Source organism: Hyperoodon ampullatus, assembly GCF_949752795.1.
Source record: "Hyperoodon ampullatus genome assembly, chromosome: 16".
Classification (NCBI taxonomy): Eukaryota; Metazoa; Chordata; class Mammalia; order Artiodactyla; family Ziphiidae; genus Hyperoodon; species Hyperoodon ampullatus.
This window is the reverse complement of record NC_136929.1, coordinates 77,406,974-77,430,231: the sequence shown is the minus strand read 5'-3', so window position 1 is coordinate 77,430,231 and position 23,258 is coordinate 77,406,974. Positions and strand designations below refer to the sequence as shown.

General features: G+C 51.7%; 1 protein-coding gene across 1 annotated transcript; it reads left to right on the top strand.

The window, feature by feature from the left end:
* Positions 1-256: 256 nt before the first annotated feature.
* Positions 257-22,642, top strand: IL17D (interleukin 17D; the record flags this gene model as incomplete). Its single annotated transcript, XM_079721859.1, has 3 exons — positions 257-271; positions 714-1,009; positions 22,360-22,642. 3 exons carry the CDS (start codon positions 257-259, stop codon positions 22,640-22,642), a joined length of 594 nt encoding a protein of 197 aa, XP_079577985.1.
* Between the last annotated feature and the right edge of the window lie 616 nt (positions 22,643-23,258).

Below are 23,258 nucleotides of genomic sequence, written 5' to 3'. Positions count from 1 at the left end.
CCCCGCCCCCCGTTCGGAACGCTCTCCATCTCCAGTCCCTCAGAGGAAGTCGTGGCGAAGAAGCTGCTTCCAGGCCCCCGCGCGCCTCTCCAGGTGCCCGTCCCGCTCCCGCGGAGCCTTCCTCCGGGAGGCTCTTCGCGGCGGCCGGACCCGGCCGACTTCCCTTCCAGCCGAGGCGCCTCCTTCCGCTCAGCGCCGCGCGGCTCCGCTCGGGACGTGTCCGCGTCTCCGCGACCACCGGAGCCACTTCGGGGCGATGCTGGGGCCGCCGGTAAGTTCGCGGCGCAGCGGTCGCGTCTCGGTCCCCGGGCGCCGGGGGCCGCCGCCCTCCGTCCCGGGCCGCCTCGTGGGGCCCGCGCGCCCAGGACACGCGGGGGCCGCCGAGGGGCCCGGGCGCCGTCACAGGCACTCGCAGCCCGCGGCGCAGCAGCCCGGCCGGCACACACACACGCGCACCGCGCACCCGCGGCCCACGCGGACCCCGGCTCGGGGCGGCGGCGGCGGGGGGCGAGCGGGCCGCCGCGGGGGAGGGCCCCGGGGTGCTCGCGGGCGGCGCGCGGGCGGGGAGGGCGCGCGGGGGCCGGCGTGGTCAGCACCCATGCTCCGGGCGGGGGCGCGGGGCGGGGGGCGCGGGGCGGGGCCCTGGGGGCGGGGGCGCGGGGCGGGGCGCGGGCCCCTCCTCCGCGCGGCGCTGAGCGCGGCCTCTCCCGCAGGTCTGGGCGCTGGTGGCCGGAGTCCTGCTGGCGCTGTCGCCGGGACGGGCGGGGGGCGCCCCGAGGGCGGGCCGGCGGCCGGCGCGGGCGCGGGGCTGCGCGGACCGGCCCGAGGAGCTCCTGGAGCAGCTGTACGGGCGGCTGGCGGCCGGCGTGCTCGGCGCCTTCCACCACACGCTGCAGCTGGGCCCGCGCGAGCAGGCGCGCAACGCCAGCTGCCCGGCCGGGGGCAGGCCCGCCGACCGCCGCTTCCGGCCGCCCACCAACCTGCGCAGCGTGTCGCCCTGGGCCTACAGGTGAGCGGGCGCGCCGGGGGGCGCGGGGGGCGCCGGAGCGGTAGCAGCTCCTTACCGCAGAGGCCGGGCAGCTCCCTCCGAGGGACCCGCGTCCTCCGTTCACCTTTCCGGTCTTTGAGACGCCCCAGTTTCTTGAGCACCTGTGTCTTGCCAAGTACGTGGTTAAGTGGGGTCTACGCGGCCGAGCCCGGGGAGCCTTCGTTGATTGTTAGAGGACTCTGCGCAGGAGGTCTGTGCGGGGTCTGATGTGGGGTCTTGCGGACGTTTCTCGGGCGCCTGTGCTGGTCCAGGTGCTGCTGGCCTTGGACCCTCTGAGCTTGTCAAGCCTGTGGTCGACAGGAGGGGGGGGGGTGGCGGTCATCGGGGAGCAAACGAGGCGGGACGTGATTGGACACGAGGAGTTAAGTGTGCGGTGGTTTTAGCGGGGGGGAGGGGGAGGGCGGAGGGGCATCGAGCTGGAGGACGGGCGTCATTCCGGGGTCGCTCGGGGGAGAAGTCATCTCGCAGGAAAGCAGCGGTGTGCAGACGGGGCACAGTGTGGCCGGAGTGCCCTCAGCGCACGTATGGCCGTCCGCTTCCTTCCCTGCTGTCGCTGCGGAGTGTCACCGTCCTGAGGGGCTCTCAGTCAGGCTGGAGAAGGTGGGATCCCTCACCGCTGCAGCCTCGGGAACGGGACGGGGTGACCCGGAGGAAAGGAAGGGAGTGAGGAGCTCAGGCGGGGGGGCGGGGGGCGGGGAGCGCAGGCCTGGGTTTGCCCTTAGCAGTGTTGCAAGGTTGATATTTGTCCTTGAGGGTGTTTTTTCGATCGAGGAAGCCATACAGCCACTCGTGTTTCGAGAAGCTGTCCCTGAGGGGCGAAAACTGGACACACGCAGCTAGGATGGTGGAGGAGGTGAGACCAGGACCAATGTGAATGGCACTGCTTAAAGAAAAAGGGACTTAGTGGAGGATGGTTCCGTGTGGGACGGAGGGGCCCACAGCGTCCCAGTCCCCACGGTGGGCTGTGCGGGGACGTGGGAAGACCTCCCCCGCCTGCCGTGGCGCGCAGCCCCCTCCGCCCCGCGTGCTGGCTCTTCCCGACAGCGGCTGGTGCCCTCGGGACACACCTGTCAGCCATTCACGCTGGTGCTTTTTCTCCGCCTTTTCCTCTTTCTCCCCACCAATCCCAGGGCCCCAAAGGGTGGGTTATTGTCCCGCCCCTCTCTTTCTAGCCTCATGTCACACCCTTGACGTGCGAGGTGGCATCGCGGAACAACAAACTATGCTCTCCTCCCAGGCCAGGCCGCGGCCCGTGGACCACGAGGACCACGAGGCAGCAGAGTAACTGTTACTCAGGACCTCCTGTTGGGCGCGTCTGCCACGCGTCTGGCTTGGGTTGTGGACGTATTTTAGCAACAGGATGAGGAAGCAGGCTCCCTGGAGGAAACGAGTTCAGGGCCGGGCTGCTGAGTTCGGTCCCTGAGAGCACGCGGGCGGAGGTGTGGTCTCGCGAGAGGTCGGGGCTGGAGCGCAGACCGGGAGGTGTCAGCCCGAGAGCTCCGCGTGGTGGCGTTGAGCTGCCCTTGTACGTTGCTGGCACTGACGCCTGTGTGTCCCCAGGAAAGACCCCAGAGTGGAGGGAGCAGGGCGCGGCCGGGGCAGGTAGCTGTCAGGAACCCGGCATCGCACGGTTCTGCCTGGGGAGCCTTTGCTCCTCACGGGCCTGGGCCAGGAGCTACGCCTGCATCGTTTTTCAGACATTTCGAGCCTCGTGAGCTCGCCCTTCAGTGAGCACGGGGAGGCCCGATGGCTGCACGCTCTGCGGGAAGGATGGTTTCCAGGATGGGCACGGGCCGGGACTGCAGCCCGCTGCAGGGGACTGGCTGGCCGCTGAAGCCGGCCCTGCCAGGAGACCCCGCCCTGCGCCCTGCGCCCTGACCTCGGATCACCTCCCCGCCTCCCGAGTTTCTGGGAACATTAGAAAAAGCAATACACGTGGCACCCCGGAGCCTCTTCTAAGTGGTGTGCTTAGACGTTACTGCCGGGCGGGATCGCGGGCGGAAGAGCGGCCTCACCTGTGCTGCGTCAGCTCAGACTCAGAAGTGCTATTTAAGGCTACAAACAGAGAACTCTTAAAGATGGATGGGGAAATGGACTGCACGTCAAACCTGAAAGGCACAGAAAGGACCACTTCAGCTGTGTAAGCTAGGCCTTAAAATAGAAATTAGGAGTATAAGGTGCTTTCCGTATCTTTAGGGGAGAGATGGATCATTCGATAAATAGCGTTGGGACTGGGTAACCAGCTGAAAAGATACAATTGGATCTCACTCTTGTATGGAAATAAGTTCCAGATGACTCAGACTTAAACGTGAAAAGTAAAACCACAAAAATACATAAAAATGCAGTCAATTATATTTATACACTTGAGTGGAGAAGGCCTATTTAGTAGCTCACAGGCCCCCAAAGTCATTAAAGAGGAGATTGATAAATTTAATTACATAATTATCTGCCATTTTTTCTTGGCAAAATTGGAAAAAAAAATACAAGGGCAAACTGGGAAAAAATACTTGCAACCCATGTGACAAAGGGCTTGTTTCATGAAGAGCTCCTACAAACCAAGAAAAAGACCCGATGAATTGGTATAGATCTTATTTACAAAGCAGAAATAGAGACACAGACGTAGAGAACAAAGGTATGGATACCAAGGGGGGAAGAGGGGGTGGGATGAGTTGGGAGATTGGGGTCGACACATACACACTATTGACACCATGTATAAAATAGAAAAGTCATGAGAACCTACTGTATAGCGCAGGGAACTCTACTCGGTGCTCTGTGGTGACGTAAATGGGAAGGAAATCCAAAAAGGGGATATATGTATACGTATAGCTGATGCACTTTGCTGTACAGTGGCAATTAGCAACATTGTAAAGCAACTGTACTCCAATAAAAGTTAAAAAAAAAAAAAAAAAAAGACCCGATGAAAGGAAGACAGAGGCCGTGGTCAGTCCCCATGGAGGGAACTCACATGACCCCAACTCTGAAAGGTGGGCAGACCTCGCCCTCAGGCATATTAAAACTGTACTGGGACTTCCCTGGTGGTCCAGTGGTTAGGACTCCACGCTCTTTATTTCCTTTTTTTTTTTTTCTTTTGCGGTACGCAGGCCTCTCACTGTTGTGGCCTCTCCTGTTGCGGAGCACAGGCTCCAGACGCGCAGGCTCTGGACACACAGGCTCAGCGGCCCTGGCTCACAGGCCCAGCCACTCCGCGGCATGTGGGATCCTCCCGGACCGGGGCACGAACCCACGTCCCCTGCATCGGCAGGCGGACTCTCAACCACTGCGCCACCAGGGAAGCCCAAGACTCCACGCTCTTAATGCAGGGGGCCCGGCTTCAGTCCCTGGTTGGGGAACTAGATCCTGCATGCCGCAACGAAGATCCTGAGTGCTGGAACTAAGACTTGGTGCAGCCAACTAAATAAATATTAAAGGGGCTTCCCTGGTGGTGTAATGGTTAAGTATCCGCCTGCCAATGCAGGGCACAGGGGTTCGAGCCCTGGTCTGGGAAGATCCCACATGCCGCGGAGCAACTAAGCCCGTGTGTCACAACTACTAAAGCCCACGCGCCTGGAGCCCGTGCTCTGCAACAGGAGAAGCCACCGCATGAGAGGCCCGCACACCGCAATGAAGAGTAGCCCCCGCTCGCCACAACTAGAGAAAGCCTGCGCAGCCACAAAGACCCGACACAGCCCAAAATAAATTAAAAAGAAAAAACAAAAAGCTAACTCTTGTTAAAAAAAACAAACAAAAAAAATCACTGTACTGAGAGAGCTGTGTTGGTGGGCGCGCCCGTCCAGCCGAGCTGGCACGGTGTGCGGGGAAGGCTCTCCCTACACCGGGGGTGTGACTGCCACAGCTTGTCTGCAGGACAGTTCGGTATTAACGACAACAAGTTCAAATTCCTGTTTTGCCCCGCCCCCTTCCCTCTCCCCATTGGTAACCAACCACTACTTCTCTGTGTCAGTCTGTTTCTGTTATATTCTTTGTTTTTTTCAGATTCCACATACAAATGACAACATGGTATTTGTCTTTTTCTGTCTGAATTATTTCACTAAGCATAATACCCTCCAGGTCCATCCACAGTGCTGCAAGTGACAAAATTTCATTCTTTTTCTATGGCTAATATTCCACTCTATATGTATATACGTCTTCTTTATCCATTTGTCTGTTGATGGACACTTAGATTGCTTCCATATCTTGGCTAGTGTAAAAAATGCTGCAGTGAACATTGGGGTGCATGTATCTTTTCGAATTAGTGTTTTCTTTTTTTTTGGATATATACCCAGGAGTGGAATTGCTGGATCATATGGTAGTTCTATTTTTGTTTTGTTTTTTTTTTTGAGGAATCCTCACACTGTTCTCCACAGTGGCTGCACCAATTTACATTCCCACCAACAGTGCACAAAGGTTCCCTTTTCTCCACATCCTCGCCAGCATTTGTTATTTGTGTTCTTTTTGATGATGGCCATTCTGACAGGTGTGAGGTGATATCTCATTGTGGTTCTGATTTGCATTTCTCTGATTAGCATCGTTGAGCATCTTTTCATGTGCCTGTTGGTCATCTGTATATCTTCTTTGGAAAAATGTCTATTCAAGTCTTCTGCCCATTTTTTAATTGGTTTTTTTGTTTTTTGATATTGTGTTGTATGAGCTGTTTATGTATTTTGGATGGTAGCCCCTTATTGGTCATAACACTTGCAAATACCTTCTTCGATTCAGTAGATTGTTTTTTGTCAGTAGTTTCCTTTGCTGTGCAAAAGCTTTTAAGTTTGTTTATTTTTGCTTTTGTTTCCTTTGCCTTAGGAAACAGATTGAAAACAATATTGCTACAATTTATGTCAGAGAGTGTTCTGCTTATGTTTTCCTCTAGGACTTTTATGGTGTCAGATCTTAACGTTTAGGTCTTTAATCAATTTGAGTTTACTTTTGTATATGGTGTTAGAGAATGTTCTAATTTAATTCTTTTACATGTAGCTGTCCAGTTTTCCAAACACCACTTATTGAAGAGACTGTCATTTCTCCACTATGTATTCTTGTCTCCTTTGTCATAGATTAATTGCCCATAAGTGTGTGGGTTTATTTCTGGGCTCTCTATTTGGTTCCAGTGATCTGTGTGTCTGTTTTTGTGGCAGTACCATACTATTTTGATTACTGTAGCTTTGTAGTATAGTTTGAACTCAGGGAGTGTGATTCTTCCAGCTCTGTTCTTCTTTCTCAAGATTGGTTTGACTATTCAGGGTCTTTCGTGTTTCCGTTCAAATTTTAAAATTATTTGTTCCAGTTCTGTGGAAAATGTCATCGGTGTTTTGATAAGGATTGCTTTGAATCTGTAGATTGCCTTGGGTAGTATGGTCATTTTGACAGTATAAATCCTTCTAGTCAATGAACACAGTGTATCTTTCTATCTGTGTCATCTTCAGTTTGTTTCATCAGTGTCTTACAGTTTTCCGAGTACAGGTCTTCTACCTCCTTAGATTTATTCCTAAGTATTCTTTTTGATGATATGGTAAATGAGATTGTTTCCTTAATTTCCGTTTCTGCCAGTTCATTGTTAGTGTATAGAAATGCAATATATTCCTGTGTATTTATTTTGTATCTTGCAACTTTACTGAATTCGTTGATGAGCTCTCATAGTTTTTTGGGGTTGTATTTATGATTTTATACGTATAGTATCATGTCAGCTACAAACAGTGAAAGTTCTACTTCTTCTTTTCCAGTTTGGATCCCTTTTATTTCTTGTCTGTTTGCTGTGGCTAGGACTTACAATATTATGTGGAATAAAAAGTGGTGAGAGTGGGCATCCTTGTCTTCTTTCTGATCTTAGAGTAAATGCTTTCAGCTTTTCAGCATTGAGTATGATGTTAGCTGTGGGCTTATCATATATGGCCTTCATTATGTTGAGGTATGTTTTCTCTATACCCACTACTGGAAAGTTTTTATCAGAAATGGATGTTGAATTTTGTCAAAAGCTTCTCCTGCATCTATTGAGATGATCATAATGGTTTTTATTCTTCAATTTGTTAGTGTGGTGTATCCCAATGATTGATTTATGGATATTGAAAAATCCTTGCATCCCTGGGATAAATCCCACTTGATCATGGTGTATGGTCCTTTTAATGTATTATTGGAATCAATGTGCTAATGTCTTGTTGGAGATATTTGCATCTATGTTCATCAGTGATATTGGCCTGTAGTTTTCTATTTTGTGTGATATCTTTGTCTGGTTTTGGTATTATAGCATGAGTTCAGATGCATTCCTTCCTCTCTGATTTTTTGGAATAATTTCAGAAGGATAGGAATCAACTCTTCAACTCTTCTCTAAATTTTTGGTAGAATTCACCCGTGAAGCCATCTGGTTCTGGACTTCTGTTTGTTGCGAGTTTTTTTCTTTTTTTTCCCCCCAATTACTGATTCAGTTTGATTACTGGTAATTGCTTTGTTCATATTTTCTCTTTCTTCCTGGTTCAGTCTTGGGAGATTGTACACTTCTAGGAATTTGTACATTTCTTCTAGGTTGTCCATTTTATTGGCATGCAGTTGTTTATAGTAATCTCTTATGATTCTTTGTATTTCTGTGGTATCAGTTGTAACTTCTCCTTTTTCATTTTTGGTTTTATTGATTTGGACCCTTTCTCTTTCTTTTTTTTTTTTTTTGCGGTACGCGGGCCTCTCACTGTTGTGGCCTCTCCCGTTGCGGAGCACAGGCTCCGGATGCGCAGGCTCAGCGGCCATGGCTCACGGGCCTAGCCGCTCCGCGGCGTGTGGGATCCTCCCGGACCGGGGCACAAACCCGTGTCCCCTGCATCAGCAGGCGGACCCCCAACCACTGTGCCACCAGGGAAGCCCTCTCTCTTTTTTCTTGATGAGTCTGGATAAAGGTTTATCAACTTTATCTTTTCAAAGAACCAGCACTTAGTTTCATTGATCTTCTTATTGGTTTTGTTTTGTCTGTATTTCATTTATTTCTGCTCTGATCTTTATGATATCTTTCCTTCTACTAACTTTGGGTTTTGTTTGTTCTCCTTTTTCTAGTTCCTTTAGGTGTAAGGTTAGGTTGTTTATTTGAAATTTTTCTTTTTTCCTGAGTGTGTATCACTGTAAACTTCCCTCTTAGAACTGGTTTAAAAAAAATTTTTTTTAAATTGAACCATAGCTTATTTACAATTTTGTGTTAGTTTCTGGTGTAGAGCAAAGTGATTCAGTTATGTATATACATGCATATATGTATATATATTCTTTTTTATATTCTTTTCCATCATGGTTTATTACAGGATACTGAATATAATTCCCCATGCTATACAGTATGGCCTTGTTTGTCCATTTTATATATTGTAGTTTGTATCTGCTAATCCCAAACTCCTAATTAATCCTCCTCCCCTTCCCCTTTGGTAACCACAAGTTTGTTTTCTATGTCTGAGTCTGTTTCTGTTTTGTAAATAAGTTCATTTGTACCATATTTTAGATTCCACACATAAGTGATATCATATGATATGTCTTTCTCTGTCTGACTTCACTTAGTATGATTATCACTAGGTCCATCCATGTTGCTGCAAATGGCATTATTTCATTCTTTTATGGCTGATATTCTATTGTGTATATATATCACACCTTCTTGATCCATTTATCTGTTGATGGACATCTGTGTTGCTTCCATGTCTTGGGTATTGAGAATAGTGCTGCTGTGAACACTGGGGTGCATGTATCTTTTAGAATTAGAGTTCTCATCTTTTTAAAAAATGTTTATATATTTGGTTGCACCTGGTCTTAGTTGCAGCAGTCAAGCTCCTTAGTTGCAGCTCACCAGCTCCTTAGTTGTGGCTTGCCAGCTCCTTAGTTGTGGCTTTCGATCTCCTTAGTTGTGGCAGGAGGGCTCCTTAGTTGTGGCATGTGAACTCTTAGTTGTGGCATGCATGTGGGATCTAGTCCCCTGACCAGGGATTGAACCTGGGCCCCCTGCATTGAGAGTGCGGAGTCTTATCCACTGCACCACCAGGCAAGTCCCTAGAGTTTTCACCTTTTCCAGTTATGTGCCCAGGAGAGGGATTGCAGGATCATATGGTAACTCTGTTTTTAGTTTTCTGAGGGACCTCCATACTGTTTTCCATAGCGGCTGCACCAATTTACATTCCCACCAATGGTGTATGAGGGTTACCTTTTCTCCATACACTCTCCAGCATTTATTGTTTGTAGACCTTTTTTTTAAAATTTATTTTATTTATTTTTATTTTTTGGCTGTGTTGGCTCTTCACTGCTGTGTGCGGGCTTTCTCTAGTTGTGGTGAGCAGGGGCTACCTTCTCTGCAGTGCACAGGCTTCTCATTGAGGTGGCTTCACTTGTTGCAGAGCACGGGCTCTAGGCATGCAGGCTCAGTAGTTGTGGCGCATGGGCTTAGTTGCTCCGCAGCATGTGGGATCTTCTTGGACCAGGGCTCAAACCCATGTACCCTGCGTTGGCAGGTGGATTCTTAACCACTGCGCCACCAGGTAAGTCTTCATGTATCTTTTTGAATTATGTTTTCTTCTGGGTATGTGCCCAGGAGTGGGATTGTGGGATCATATGGTAGCTCTGTTTTTAGTTTTTTAAGGAACCTCCAAACTGTTTTCCATAGCGGCTGCACCAATTTACATTCCCACCAATGGTGTAGGAGGGTTCCCTTTTCTCCACACCCTCTCCGGCATTTATAGTTCATTTTTTAAATTCTTTTTTTTTTAATTAATTAATTAATTTTTATTTTTGGCTGTGTCGGGTCTTCGTTGCGGCATGCGTGATCTTTCCTCACAGTGTGTGAGCTTCTCTCTAGTTGTGGCGCACAGCCTTCTCTCTAGTTGTAGTGTGTGAGTTTCTCTTCTCTAGTTGTGGTGCACAGGTTTCAGAGTGCGTGGGCTCTGTAGTTTGTGGCACTAGGGCTCTTTAGTTGAGGTGTGCATGCTCAGTAGTTGTGGCGCACGGGCTTAGTTGCCCCACGGCATATGGTATCTTAGTTCCCCGACCAGGGATTGAACCCATGTTCCCTGCATTGCAGGACAAATTCTTTACCACTGGACCACCTGGGAAGTCCCTCATTTGTTGTTCGTAGACTTTTGGATGATGGCCATTCTGACTGGTGTGAGGTGAAACCTCATTGTAGTTTTGATTTGCATTTCTCTAATAATTAGTGATGTTGAGCATCTTTTTATGTGCTTTTTGGCCACCTCTATGTCTTCTTTGGAGAAATGTCTATTTAGGCCTTCTCATTTTTTAATTGGGTTCCTTGTTTTTTTTTTGATATTGAACTACATGAGCTGTTTGTATATTTTGGAGATTAATCCCTTGTTGGTTGCATCATTTGCAAATATTTTCTCCCATTCTGTGGGTTGTCTTTTCATTTTGTTTATGGTTTCTTTTGCTGTGCAAAGCTTTTAAGTTTAATTAGGTCCCATTTGTTTATTTCTGTTTTTATTTCCATTACTCTAGGAGGTGGATTCAAAAAGATATTGCTGAGATTTATGTCAAAGAGTGTTCTGCCTATGTTTTCCTGTAAGAGTTTTATAGTATCCAGTCTTACATTTAGGTCTTTAATCCATTTTGAGTTTATTTTTGTGTATGGTGTTAGAGAATGTTTTAATTTCATTCTTTTACATGTACCTGTCCAGTTTTCCCAGCACCACTTATCGAAGAGACTGTCTTTTCGCCATTGTACATTCTTGCCTCCTTTGTTATAGATGGGCCATAGATGCGTGGGTTTATTTCTGGGCTTTCTATCCTGTTCCATTGAGCTATATTTCTGTTTTTTTGCCAGTACCATCCTGTTTTGGTTACTGTGGCTTTGTAGTATAGTCTGAAGTCAGGGCGCCTGATTCCTCCAGCTTTGTTGTTCTTTCTTAAGATTGCTTTGGCTCTTTGGAATCTTCTATGTTTCCATATGAATTAAAAATTTTTTGTTCTAGTTCTATGAAAAATGCCATTGGTAATTTGATAGGGATTCCATTGAATCTGTAGGTTGCTTTGGGTAGTATAGTCACTTGAACAATATTGATTCTTCCAATCCAAGAACATAACTCTCCACCTGTTTGTGTCATCTTCAGTTGCTTTCATCAGTATGTTATAGTTTTCAGACTACAGGTCTTTTGCCTCCTTAGGTAGATTTATTCTTAGGTATTTTATTCTTTTTGATGCAATGGTAGATGGGATTGTTTCCTTAATTTCTGTTTCTGATATTTTATTGTTAGTATATAGGAGCAACAGATTTCTGTGTATTAATTTTGTATCCTGGAACTTTACCAAATTCATTGATGAGTCTAGTAGTTTTCTGGTGGCGTCTTTAGGATTCTCTATGCACAGTATCATGTCCTGTGTATACTCTCTGCCCCTACTACCCATCTCCACCTCATAGTGCTTCTTTCTTTATATCTTTAGTTGTAGAACATCTTTTCTGGTAGGTTCTGGTCTTTTTTTTATTGGTAGTTGCTCTGTAAATATTTGTCATTTTGGTGTGCCTGTGAGCTTGGGGGTCTTCCTGCTCCACCATCACGGCCAAGCTCCAAAAAAGGGGCCAAAACATCTTAACTTTAAAATGGAGAGCCGAAAGGGAAATTTACCAACCACGAGGAAAGAGCAGATACTAAAGAAACGAAGCTTCAGCGGGTCACGCCGGCCTTCGATTTCCCAAGAGTCTTGGCTCCAAGGGAACTGTTTGCTCTCGCTGGTTATGGGCTCCCGGCAGAGGCCTTACTTGCCTTCACGGAGGTTAGAGCCCCAGGGAGCCACAGCCTGGGGACACAAGGAGCTGGGTGGGGACAGAGCCAGGACCCAGGTCCAGACCGCTCTGGTCCCCTGGCTGTGCTCCCCACATACGGGCTGTTAGAAAAGCAACATTCAGCCCCCAGAATATAAAAGTATTTTCTCATTTACTTTGTGTCATCATGTTTGTTTCTCTTAAGCTTTAGAAACAAATACGACAAAAATAAAATCAATGTGATTGCTCAGTAAGTTTTTTAAAGTCACATTGACATAGTAAGAAACATATTGTAGGAATACTGAGGTTTATTACAGTTTAAAGATACACATTGCTTATTTATGTTGACACCCCAAAGATACACATCCACCAAGACTCCAAGTAATTTTTACTTGTTTATATTTCTCAATTTTGGGTATTAGTCTAAAGGTAACTTTTCTCTAGGATGTGAATAATGCACAACAATTTATTTTTAGGCTTTGCTACTTTTCTTTATAAATTCCTCCGGGGAATTTAAGCAACTACACCTACGTTTATTTTGCAATAAACAACTCCATGGGTCACAATAGCAGCAAGGGAATAAATGGAAAGAAGAAGAAACAGGACAAGGAGGAGAGGAGAGGAGGGGTGACGGGGAGGTCGAGGGACCTAACGGGAGGGGCAGGGGGACCACCCGCTTGTGGGCACATCGGCCCTGTACGGATGAGCCTGCACGGGGGGTACCAGCAGGGGCGCTGGCCGGGTGTTAGGAAGCGCCAGGAAAGTGGAATTTTCGCACGGAGAACCCAGGTTGGCTCTGCTCTGTGGCCAGAACTCTCAGCAGGGGACGCTGGGAGCAGGGGCGGCAGCAGCGACAGCTCCCAGCTCGTGGCAGGGGGAAGGTCACCACTGTCTCCGGCCGGGCCAGCGAGATGCCCGCGGGGATGACCTGCAGGTTCCCACGAGCCGGTGGGCGGATATTTAGCTACGCTGGTTTCAGGAGGGCAGAAACAGGAAGGGCGCTTCTGCTCGCCCCTCCTCCGACCCTGCGTCCGCCACGCCACCCCCGAGCGTCGCCTCCGCGCCCCTTCCCCAACAAGTGTCGCCCAGTTGTCCAATCCACTGTGCGAGGCGGTGCTGTGGACATCGCTTTTTCTTCATTATGTTGTCCTTAAAATTGTAAAAGAATATTAATTAGAGAAAGTACAGAGGTGAGGAGCGTCGTGGTAGAGAAGGTCCGCCCCCTTCTAATGTTCCCGCTTGTTTCTCTCGTGCGCCCCCTCCCCCCGGGTGCACGGTCAGACTGTGTCCAGTTTATTTTCTTCCTCCTTTCTTCCTCCCCACGGACGGGAGCCGCGGCTCGCAGGGAGGTGGCCGGCAGGGGGCAGCACCGGCCAACCCGCCCGCCCGCCGGCCCCGGTCATCTTTCAACCTGGGGAGACCTTGCTTCTGTCTGTTTTTCGTTGGCAAGTTCACTGCCGCCTGGCGCCCGGCTTCGTTATTCTCATGATTTAGAAGCAAAGCCTTTCTGGCTTCCCGGGTATCTGTGTATTGCCTGTGTATCAGCACAGGTGTCGTGTCCTTTCTGTTATGAAGGGCAGGGAGGGAGGAAAGGACGGAGGCCGTCAACTGCTGGCGGGGGCGGGGCTCCAGTGACAGCACTCGGCGTTGCGCGCAGGCAGACTCCGGGGTAGAGAAGGAGAAACTCATCATTTAGGGCAGCTTGGTAGGAAATGGTATTTCTCCCCCCAAATATTTTTATGCATAAGTGACTTTAATTGGTCCAAGTCCTGCATGGATCTTTTTCTCTGAGCTGCTCAGCACACAGCGGGCTGGGCTGCGGCCACCAACGTTCCAGAGTGAAAAATAGAAGCGCTGTCGGGAGCGCCGTCGTGGGGTGACGGTCTCTCCTGAAAATAGGCCATTCGTTTTGCTTTGAAGGTTGTCTTCTCTGACTGCCGGGTCTTGTTCTACGTAAGATGAGTGAATATTCCACGCCGTCGTCCCCTGAATCAAATGTCTGTGTCCTTCATACGGCGGAAGGACTGGGGGGCGAGCGCGCCTGCCGCGAGCCGACGTCCTCTTGGCCTCGGTCTTGCAGAAACGACACACGAGGCTTGAAGGAGAGCAGTGAGTGCCTGGCTCCCGCGGTCAAGGGGAAAATGACCTTCCAAAATGCTCCCAGGACGAGGCGCAGCGTCTGGGCTCATGTTCCGTGTGGATTTTTCCTCACACCGCGCACGAGGTGCTTGGCCCGCCCGCCCCAAGGACGGACGCAGCGGACGTGGCTCTAATGCCAGATTCTGCAGCTTCCTTGGACGGAGAGTCCGGACGGCCGTGGCAGGAGCTCTGTTTTTCCTTGGAAGAGATTCTTCCCAGCTGCCCGGAATGCGTGGCATCTGCCCTGAGGGAGAAAAGGGCCCTAGAGAAGCTCTGGCTCATTCGTTCCCTGGTTCCCTTTCTCTGTCCCTCGGCAGGGCTTTTGTCCTGAATCGTCTTCCAGATTCCTTCCAAGTGTCTCTGCTCTTCCCTGAGCTCCCAGGTGGACAGGTCTTGCACGGAGTCACTGGGTCACCCTTTTCCAAGGGCCCCGTGGTGGTAGGGCTGAGCCCCTGGGGGCCTCGGGCCCCTCGTGCAGGGCTGGGTCTTGGGGGGTGGACCGGGCCTTCCAGGCTCCGCGGGGACCAGCCTGGTAGCAGAGGAGCCGGTGGGTCTGCATCGGCCTCCCTGGCTTGGGGTCAGGGCTGTCCGAGGCCAGGCTCAGGATCGCAGCACAGTGGCCTCGGCCCAGGGTCACTGACCCCTGGCTGTCCTAGCCGGCATAGGGCCAGGTGCGCCCGCGGGGACGGCCTCAGGGTCCATGCGGTCAGGCCTGTCTGCCTCCCAGCTGGTCCCATGTCCTGTTCCCCAGGGACACACACACTCAGGTTCTCGTCGGGCAGGGCCATGTTCAGGGCTTCCTGGCAGCCGCGGTGAAAGCCCGTCCGGCTCAACCTGAGCAACAGGAGGGCTGGCGGCACCGCGCAGGAGGCTGCCATCTCCTGTCCCTGCACCCCTGGCGGTCGAACCCGTTGCACAGGGAACCACAGACCTGCCTCAGTGCCCTGTGGTCTCTCAGACCCGGGCCCAGCGGCCTCCCCGGGGCTGGTCAGGACTGTCCAGGGGGCTTTTAAGCCCGGCCCGGCCCTGCGTCCCCCTGAGCTCCACAGCCCTGGGGAGGGGACAGCATCCCAGCAGAGAGCAAGCCAGGTGCCAGCGCCACCGTCCATGCTGGCTCAGCAGTGACCTTGTGGGCTAATTAGACTCCTTGGCATGGGCGTCCAGCGGGAGGGTCCTGAGATTGGGGGTGGGGTGGTGGGGAAGTGCCCTGGTTGTGTGCAGTCACCCCCTCGGAGGTGCTGGGGGCTTCTGTCCGGGGCTCCCAGACACGAGCCAGGCGGTCACTTGGCGGCCAGCAGGCTGAGCTCCTGAGTGTGGAGGGAAGCGTGGGAATCCGGGGTTGAACAGGCCCCTTGCCACACGGTTCTGAAAACCACAGTTTGGAAACCTTGTTTCTGCCTTAATAGCCCAGGTCCAGGAGAAACGCGCTTGGGAAGAGACACTGGGGGCGCCCGATGTCTTCCCGTTAGCAGCGTCTTGAAGGCTGGTAGAGCGAGCCCCTCCTGTGCTTCCTCGCAGCTGTTTAGACTGTTCTGGGCCCTTTTCTCTCTGTGCGAGTTTTAGAATCAGCCTGCCAAGTTCTAAGAGAAATCTACAAGAACTGCACTGACTTCATAGATTACTTTGGGGAGAGTCTCCGATATATTAGAAACTCAGGGGATTACAGGTGTCGATTACAGGTGTCTTTTCTAAGCAGAAAACGTTGATAAAAATATCACTTTATTAGTCCTGCCATCAAGAAGGTGGAGGAAGCAGCCTGCCCATCAAATCCATCCCCTGCACTTTGCAGAGAACCAGCAGGGGCGATGACTCGTCCAGTGTCGCTGGTTGGTAACCAGGTTGGACCAAAATTGTAGGTTTAGGACACTGACTCCAGGCCACCCCTTTAAGAAAGTCTGTTTTGGCCTTGGGGTCTGGGGACCCTGGACTGTTGAGGCCACTTGGTTCCATCCATTGCTTCTGGGCGGAGGGGCCTTTCCCCACTTCTTCCTGGCTTTGGGGCCTGGGGTCTTGGGATTGCTGTGAAAGACGTGATCACACAGCCTCTGCTGTTTGAAATTGAACTCATTTGTGCTTTGCAAAGAGGGGGGCTGGGTTTGTGCATAAGCACCGTGGCAGCTCCGCCCGTGACCTGCTGCGCTCCTGGGGGGAGTGCGGGGGAACTGCCTCGAATTGTTTCCTACCCCGTCCAGGGCCCGGCGGCTCTTTTCCTGGCCCTGCCGTCACTCACATTCCTCTGGGCTCGGTTTCCATCCCGTCTCCGCACGCCCTTTGTTTCTGGATTAAGCTGGGCCAGCTGTCGCTCCCGGCGGCCAAGCTTCACACGTGGGGTCCCTGCAGAGGGGACCTGGCCTCGCTCCCGCGTGTTCCCTCAGGCTGGGTGCGCACGGTGGCAGCAGAAGCGGGAAGGCCGAGGGGGTGGGCACTGGGGGCCGTTCGACCGCGTGTCCTTGTGGGGTGACAAAGGATCCCTGCTGGCAGCTTTCTTTACCCCGAAAGCACTCCTGAGGATTTTCCCAGAATCTCAAGGCCGGGGGTTGGGGTGACGGGCCCATTTCTGTCCCGTGTCCCGGGGCTTCTGGACTTTCCTCCTGAGCCCCGCGCCCACCCCCCGTCGTGGTCGCCGCCAGCCCCCCACCTGCAGTACTGGGTGTCGGGTGGGATGGATGCGTTGCACCCCGTCCCGTGGTAGCACATTTCTATCCTGAGAGAAACGCTGGCCACGAAACCCTGATGCTGAGCCATCCATGTTCCCATCCCAGGTGGGGTGGGCAGGGGTCCCATTGTCACAGTGCCTTGGCCAGAGGTATCCCTGTGACAGTGGAAACTTCAGTCCCTAGGGCCAACTGGCGGGAGTCGGGGGATATTTTTAGTCGGAGGAGGCTTCTGACCCGTCACCACATCCAGGCGGCCATCAGGTCCACCTACAAAACTAGCACGTGACACGGGGACTGTCACCTGTGTAGAAAGAGAAACCCCAGTTGTTTGAAAGGGATCTTTATGCCCTCAGGTTGGGGCCTCCCTCCCACACCCGATTCTGTCCCATGGCTGTGTCTACACCGCCGTCTACACTGCCGTCGGCATGAGCTTCCCGTTGTCAGCCTGAGCCTGTCTGCGTCTCACAACCCCTTGTGGCTTCCGGGACCCGTAACTCCAGACTCTCTGCTCTGGGCTCAGGGGTCCTGCCACATCGCAGATTTCTTCGCAAGTCCCTGCCCCACCGCACACACGCATGTAGACACACGCACGCGCCACTCCCCCTGGCTCCCTCCCCCACCACCTTCGAGCCCAGCCCTCTGGCCTCACCTCACCCCTGGGCCTCCCCTGGGTCCCATGCACGGGTGTGTCCGACCCCTGGCTGTGCGCAGGAGGCTCACTGCTGACCTGCTGAGACAGGTTCAGAGGCACACGGTCACTGTGTGTGTGTGTGTGTGTGTGTGTGTGTGTGTACACACGAGTTTGGCAGTTTCTCTAAAAGATAAAGACTTTTTGTTAAACAAAACCGCAATACCATTGAACACACCTAAAACTGAATACTTCCTTCTTATCTTCAAATAGTCCAGTTTAGATTTTCTTGATTGTCCTGTATTTTTAAAACATAAAGTTTTTTCTTTTATTACTTAATTCTTTGCTTTGAAATAATTTAAACGTAACAGGAAAATCTGTGAAATTAGTGCAAGGAAATCCCTGTACCCCTAACCCAGACTGCCCAAATGTCAGCATCACAGCTCAGCAAAATTACCAAGATGAGGCGCTGCGTGGATACGGTGCCATATTCTGAACTGTGACCTTCAGAGGGTTCCTACTCGTGCCTCTTCCCTGCCCCAGGGCCCAGCCTCTGCAGCTCAGGGCCCTTCAGTCTGTGACAGCCCCTCAGTCCTTTGTCTCTCGTGGCTGTGATGCTTTTGAACAGTGCTGGTCCATTGTTTTGTCCAGTGTCCCTAAGGGTTTGATATGTTTTTAAAGCAACCATATAGTTTCTCATCCAGATGAAAACACTTGGGAATTGGGGCTCCACTCCTAGCTGCACCTGGTCGGCTGGTGTAAACCAGGTCAGCGATGCCCCAGTACTTATATCACTCTGCTCAAGGCGCTCCATTTTTTAAATTGAGATACAGTTGACATGTTATTATTAGTTATTAGGTGTGCAATATAATGATTCAATATCTGCATATATGGCAAAATGATCACAATAAATCTAGTTAACGTCCGTCACCACACAGTTTTGTGCACGATGAGAAATGTTAAGATGTACTCTTAGCAACTCTCGAATATGCTATACAGTATTGTTTTTTTATACGTCTTTATTGGAGTATAATTGCTTCACAATGCTGTGTTAGTTTCTGTTGTACAACAAAGTGAATCAGCCATAGGCATACACATGTCCCCATATCCCCTCCCTATCCCACCCCTCTAGGTAGACACAAAGCACCGAGCTGATCTCCCTGTGCTATGCGGCTGCTTCCCACCAGCTATCTATTTTACAGTTGGTAGTGTATATATGTCCATGCCACTCTCTCACTTCGTCCCAGCTTACCCTTCCCCCTCCCCGTGTCCTCAAGTCCATTCTCTACCTCTGTGTCTTTATTCCTGTCCTGCCCCTAGGTTCTTCAGAACTTTTTTTTTTTTTTTTAAGATTCCATATATATGCGCTAGCATACGGTATTTGTTTTCTCTTTCTGACTTACTTCACTCTGTAGGACAGACTCTAGGTCCATCCACCTCACTACAAATAACTCAACTTTCGTTTCTTTTTATGGCTGAGTAATATTCCATTGTATATATGTGCCACATCTTCTTTATCCATTCATCTGTCAATGGACACTTAGGTTGTTTCCATGTCTTGGCTGTTCTAATAATGCTGTGATAATAATGCAGTGATCATACATCTTTTCAAGTTAGTGTTTTTGTTTCCTTGGATAAATACCCAGTAGTGGAACTGCTATATTAGTAGTTCTATTCTTAAGTTTTTTGAGGATTCTCCATATTATTTTCCAGTGTCTGCACCAACTTAACATTCCCACCAACAGTACACAAGGGTTTCGTTTTTCTCCTCATCTTCGCCAACACTTATTTCTTGTCTTTTTTGGGGAGGGGGGAGCGTGTTGTGTCTTCGTTGATGTGCACGGACTTTCTCTAGTTGCAGCGAGCAGGGGCTACTGTTCATTGCAGTACACAGGCCTCTCGTTGCAGAGCACGGGCTCCAGGCGTGCGGGCTTCAGTAGTTGTGGCTCGTGGGCTGTGGAGCGCGGGCTCAGTAGTTGTGGCCCATGGGCATTGTTGCTCCGCGGCATGTGGGATCTTCCCGGGCCAGGGCTCGAACCCGTGTCCCCTGCATTGGCAGGTGGATTCTTAACCACTGCGCCACCAGGGAAGTCCTCTTGTCTTTTTGATAATAGTCATTCTGACAGATGTGAGGTGCTTTTGATCTGCGTTTCTCTAATAATTAGCGATGTTTGAGCATCTTTTCATGTGCCTGTTGGACACCTATATGCCTTCTTTGGAAAAATGTCTATTCAGGTCTTGAGCCCATTTTTTAATCAGATTGTTCTTTTGGTATTGAGTTATATGCATTCTTTGTATTTTGGATATTAACCCCTTATCAGATATATGCTTTGCAAATACTTTCTGCCATTCAGTGGGTTGCCTTTTCATTTTGTTGATGATTTCTCAAAGCTCTTTTAATATTTAGGTTCCCCTGCCTCTTTTTTCCCTCTTGGAATGAAACCTCTGTTGAGTTTCTTTTATTTGGTATCTCTCTATACACTTATGTGAATGATCTTACTTAACCACTATTCATATGCTAATAATTTAAAAATCTCCATCTCCAGCCAAGATCTCTCTTGGGCTCCAGACTGGCTTCCACTCTGTAGTCTGAGGGACCTAAAATTCCATCTGATTGGGTCACTTCTCTAACATCCTCCCTGTTGCCTTCAGGGTCAGATCCAAATTCCTGTTAGCAACTGGAGGCCTCACAGAGGCTCCAGCCCCAGCTTAGTTCTTCTCCTGTGCTGCGGCGCCTGACGTGGTCCCTCAAACCTAGGCTTTGACCTCTGCACTAAATGCCCTTTTTCCTTCTTCATCTGGATGAGTCCACCCAGGTTCCACTTTACCAGGAAGCCTCCTCTGCTGTGATGGCCAGGTTTAACTCTGTTTCTTCGTATATTTACCCCCTGAGAGGGTGAGTCCTTGGATGGTAGATTATTATAGTATTTCATCTATAGTCCTACTGCAGGAAACACCACTAGCACAATGTTGAATGTGATTGCAGATATTATAAATTCCCTTTCCTTCTAATGTAAGTAAGGGTCTAATCTTGACCTCAGGGTCTGAAGGACAGGAAGCTGAGGAGTCCAGACTCACCACCACCCTCGTACCATCTACTGAACTCTTCCTCTGTGCGGGCGCTGTGGTGGGCTTGTTAGAGCACGAGAGTGCGTCCAGATACAGTCCTTACCCTTCCCTCCCAGGGGAAGACGTGGAAAATGTGCAGTTCTGTCTGAGAGGCCCAAGGTGTTGAGAATATGGGGAAAGAAGAGGCTAAATCTGACTAAGGAAATCTGAAAACTCTTAAGATAATGACTTGCATTGGACCTTAAAACATGGTAAGTCTTGGCTGAGATTGGTTTGGGGGAGAGTTCATGTTGAGCAAAAGCTTAGCCGCGGCCCCTGCCAGGCGTCCCGCTCGGGGGGCGGGTGTCGGGCACGCGGACGGCCGGGAAAGTACGTGGGTGAGGGGCTGGTCGTGGGGGCCTCGGAAGGCGAAGCCGAGGAGCTGGGGTTTTTCCTGACATGACCGCCCCTGCCCGACAGGGGATGCTGGGGGGCCTGTGCCCGTGTAGGGGATGGGAATGAGGCATTATGGGGGTGGAAAAGCTGGAAAAGTAAAGTTCTTACAAAGGCAGCAGCGAGGGAAAAGTGATGAGATGCTTATAAAAGATTTTCAACTCTTTGTGGGCACGCGGGCCGGATGGAGTTGCTGTGGGTCTCCGTGTCCCGGGGGGCAGGCAGGTGCCTTCGCAGGCCGGCCCTGCCGCCCTCCTCCTGCTGGCGCACAGATTTCCAGGGCTGTTCCTTGCACGGCAGTGAGAAGGGAGTCGGAGCCAGGCCTTCCTGCTCCCCCGTTGCTATCCTCCTGGGCACCCCGACTTTTCCCCCGACTTCATCCCCACATCCACATGGTGGCCAAGGACTCAGAAATGTCCCTCTGGGGTGCTCAGGGGCAGGGCAGCGTAGCGTGGCCCCTGAGTTTAAGCACCACCCTCCATCTTGACGGCACCCTGAGGCCCCCTCCCTCCCTCCGGCTGCAGGCCTGACCCCGCCTTAGTTCTTTCCTGCTGTGTAAGTGGCACATAGTTGGTGTCAAGTGGATTTGTTGTTGCGTGAAGATACCATTTCTGAGGCTGTCCACAGGCCATGGGCAGTTGGCCTGGTTGATATGGCCTCCAGTCCCCCCATGCTTGACAGCTGGTCAGGTTCTGCCTCCCGGCCCAGTTTACCCATCGCGTGCCTTCCTGCCTCTGCACTTTCATAACTGGTTGTCAAAAGGTCCTTCTCATCGGGAAACTTCTTAGCTTGGCTGGTGCCCTGCAGTCCTGCACGGTGAGGGCCGAGGGACACTAGTCTACAGAGGTTGCGTGTGAGGGACGAGAAGCTTCTGGAAGCCTAGCCACGCCCTCCCTGCGGAGCCCCAGGTCCCAGGGGTGGGCACCCTTGGGCACATCTTGCCTGGTTCGTTTCCTTCCTAGGCTCCCCTCGGGCCAGCACTCGGGGGGCCCTCCCGGGCGTGGTGCATGGTGGATGTATGGATGTGTGTGTCCCTTGAGAGGTCAGGTCACAGCTGTGACCTGAGATTTCAGGGTCACAAGGACCCAGCTCCAAAAGTAAGAGGGCAGATGAATGGAAATGAGAGTTTGGGGTCTTGGCGATCCCGAGGTGGGGCAAGTGTCCCCATGCAAGGTGACGTTAGGGAGGAGTCCTGGGTTCCATCAGTGACCTCCTGGTTTCGGGGAGGTGAGGGGCAGGGTCCAGCCACAGGCTCATCCTGGTGCCGACACAGGGGAGGGCACGTGGACCCTGATGGACAGTGAGACGCAGGGCCTTCTCCAGGGTCCCCTGGACAGGTGTCTGGCAGCCGCCTCTGCTTGAGGCTCTGTCAGCGGCGGGGAGGCCAGGGTCCGCCCAGCCTGGGCCTGTGAGGTGGTGAGGGCGCAAAGCGGGGCGGCTGGGGGCATCTCATTGCGCATGCGGGCTGTGTGGTGTACACCTGTCCTACGCGCACTGGTGCCGAGTCTGAAAGCGTTTTCAGGGAATGTGGCCTGAGGGACGGCCGTAAACTGTCTTCACTTAAATACAGTGAAGGCCAGTGGCTGCTCGGCTTCAGCCCTTCGCTTATTAGTCAGTGACCCCAGTGCCCACCGGCCCAGGAGCCAAGCCCTCAGGGCCTGTCCTCTCCCCGCAGGATCTCCTACGACCCCGGCCGCTTCCCCAGGTACCTGCCCGAGGCCTACTGCCTGTGCCGGGGCTGCCTGACCGGGCCGCGCGGGGAGGAGGATGTGCGGCTGCGCAGTGCCCCAGTGCTCGTGCCCGCGGTGGTCCTGCGTCGGACCCCGGCCTGTGCGGGCGGCCGCGCCGTCTATACCGAGGAGTACATCACCATCCCCGTGGGCTGCACCTGCATGCCCGGGCCGGACAAGGATGCAGACGGCACCAACTCCAGCCTGGAGAAGCCGGCCCAGCCCTGAGCAGCCATCCCCAACCCGGGGACCCCGAGGCCCCAAGGAAACTCGGACGGAGCACCCAGCGCTGGACTGGACTGCGTGCGAGCCTGACCTCCTGCATCCCCCAGGCTTCCTCTTGGGCAGGAGCACAGGGCAGTGAAAGGTGTCGGGAACCAACCACGTGGCAGCCCTGCGTGGGCTGCCCAAGGCTGGGGCCACCACAGGTGACCCACTTCGCCAGAGTTCGTTGAGGCTCCTGGCCACCGGCCCCTTGCAACCATGGGTGGTAGCGCTGCAAGGACCGCTGGGAGGGGACAGAGCCTCACAAGATCGAGGACAGACAGACACTTAGCACCTGTTTTTTAGCACCTTTTTAAAAAAAAGTAGAATATATACCTTCTTGTTTAGTCAGCTATTTTCAGTAGGGGCAGAAACTTTTTATATTAGCCACTTTGAGCAAGTATATTAAAAACACTGTACTTGACATGTAAACGTTTTATAAACATTGTTTTTCACTTCATCAGCAGGAGTTTTTAGAAGTGCAGGTGGAACCCTCACCCTCTAGCCCGCCTGGGTCCCTGAATCCCACTGTTGCTGATGGTCACCAGTGGACATGGCTGCATAGGACCTGCCCTCCCTC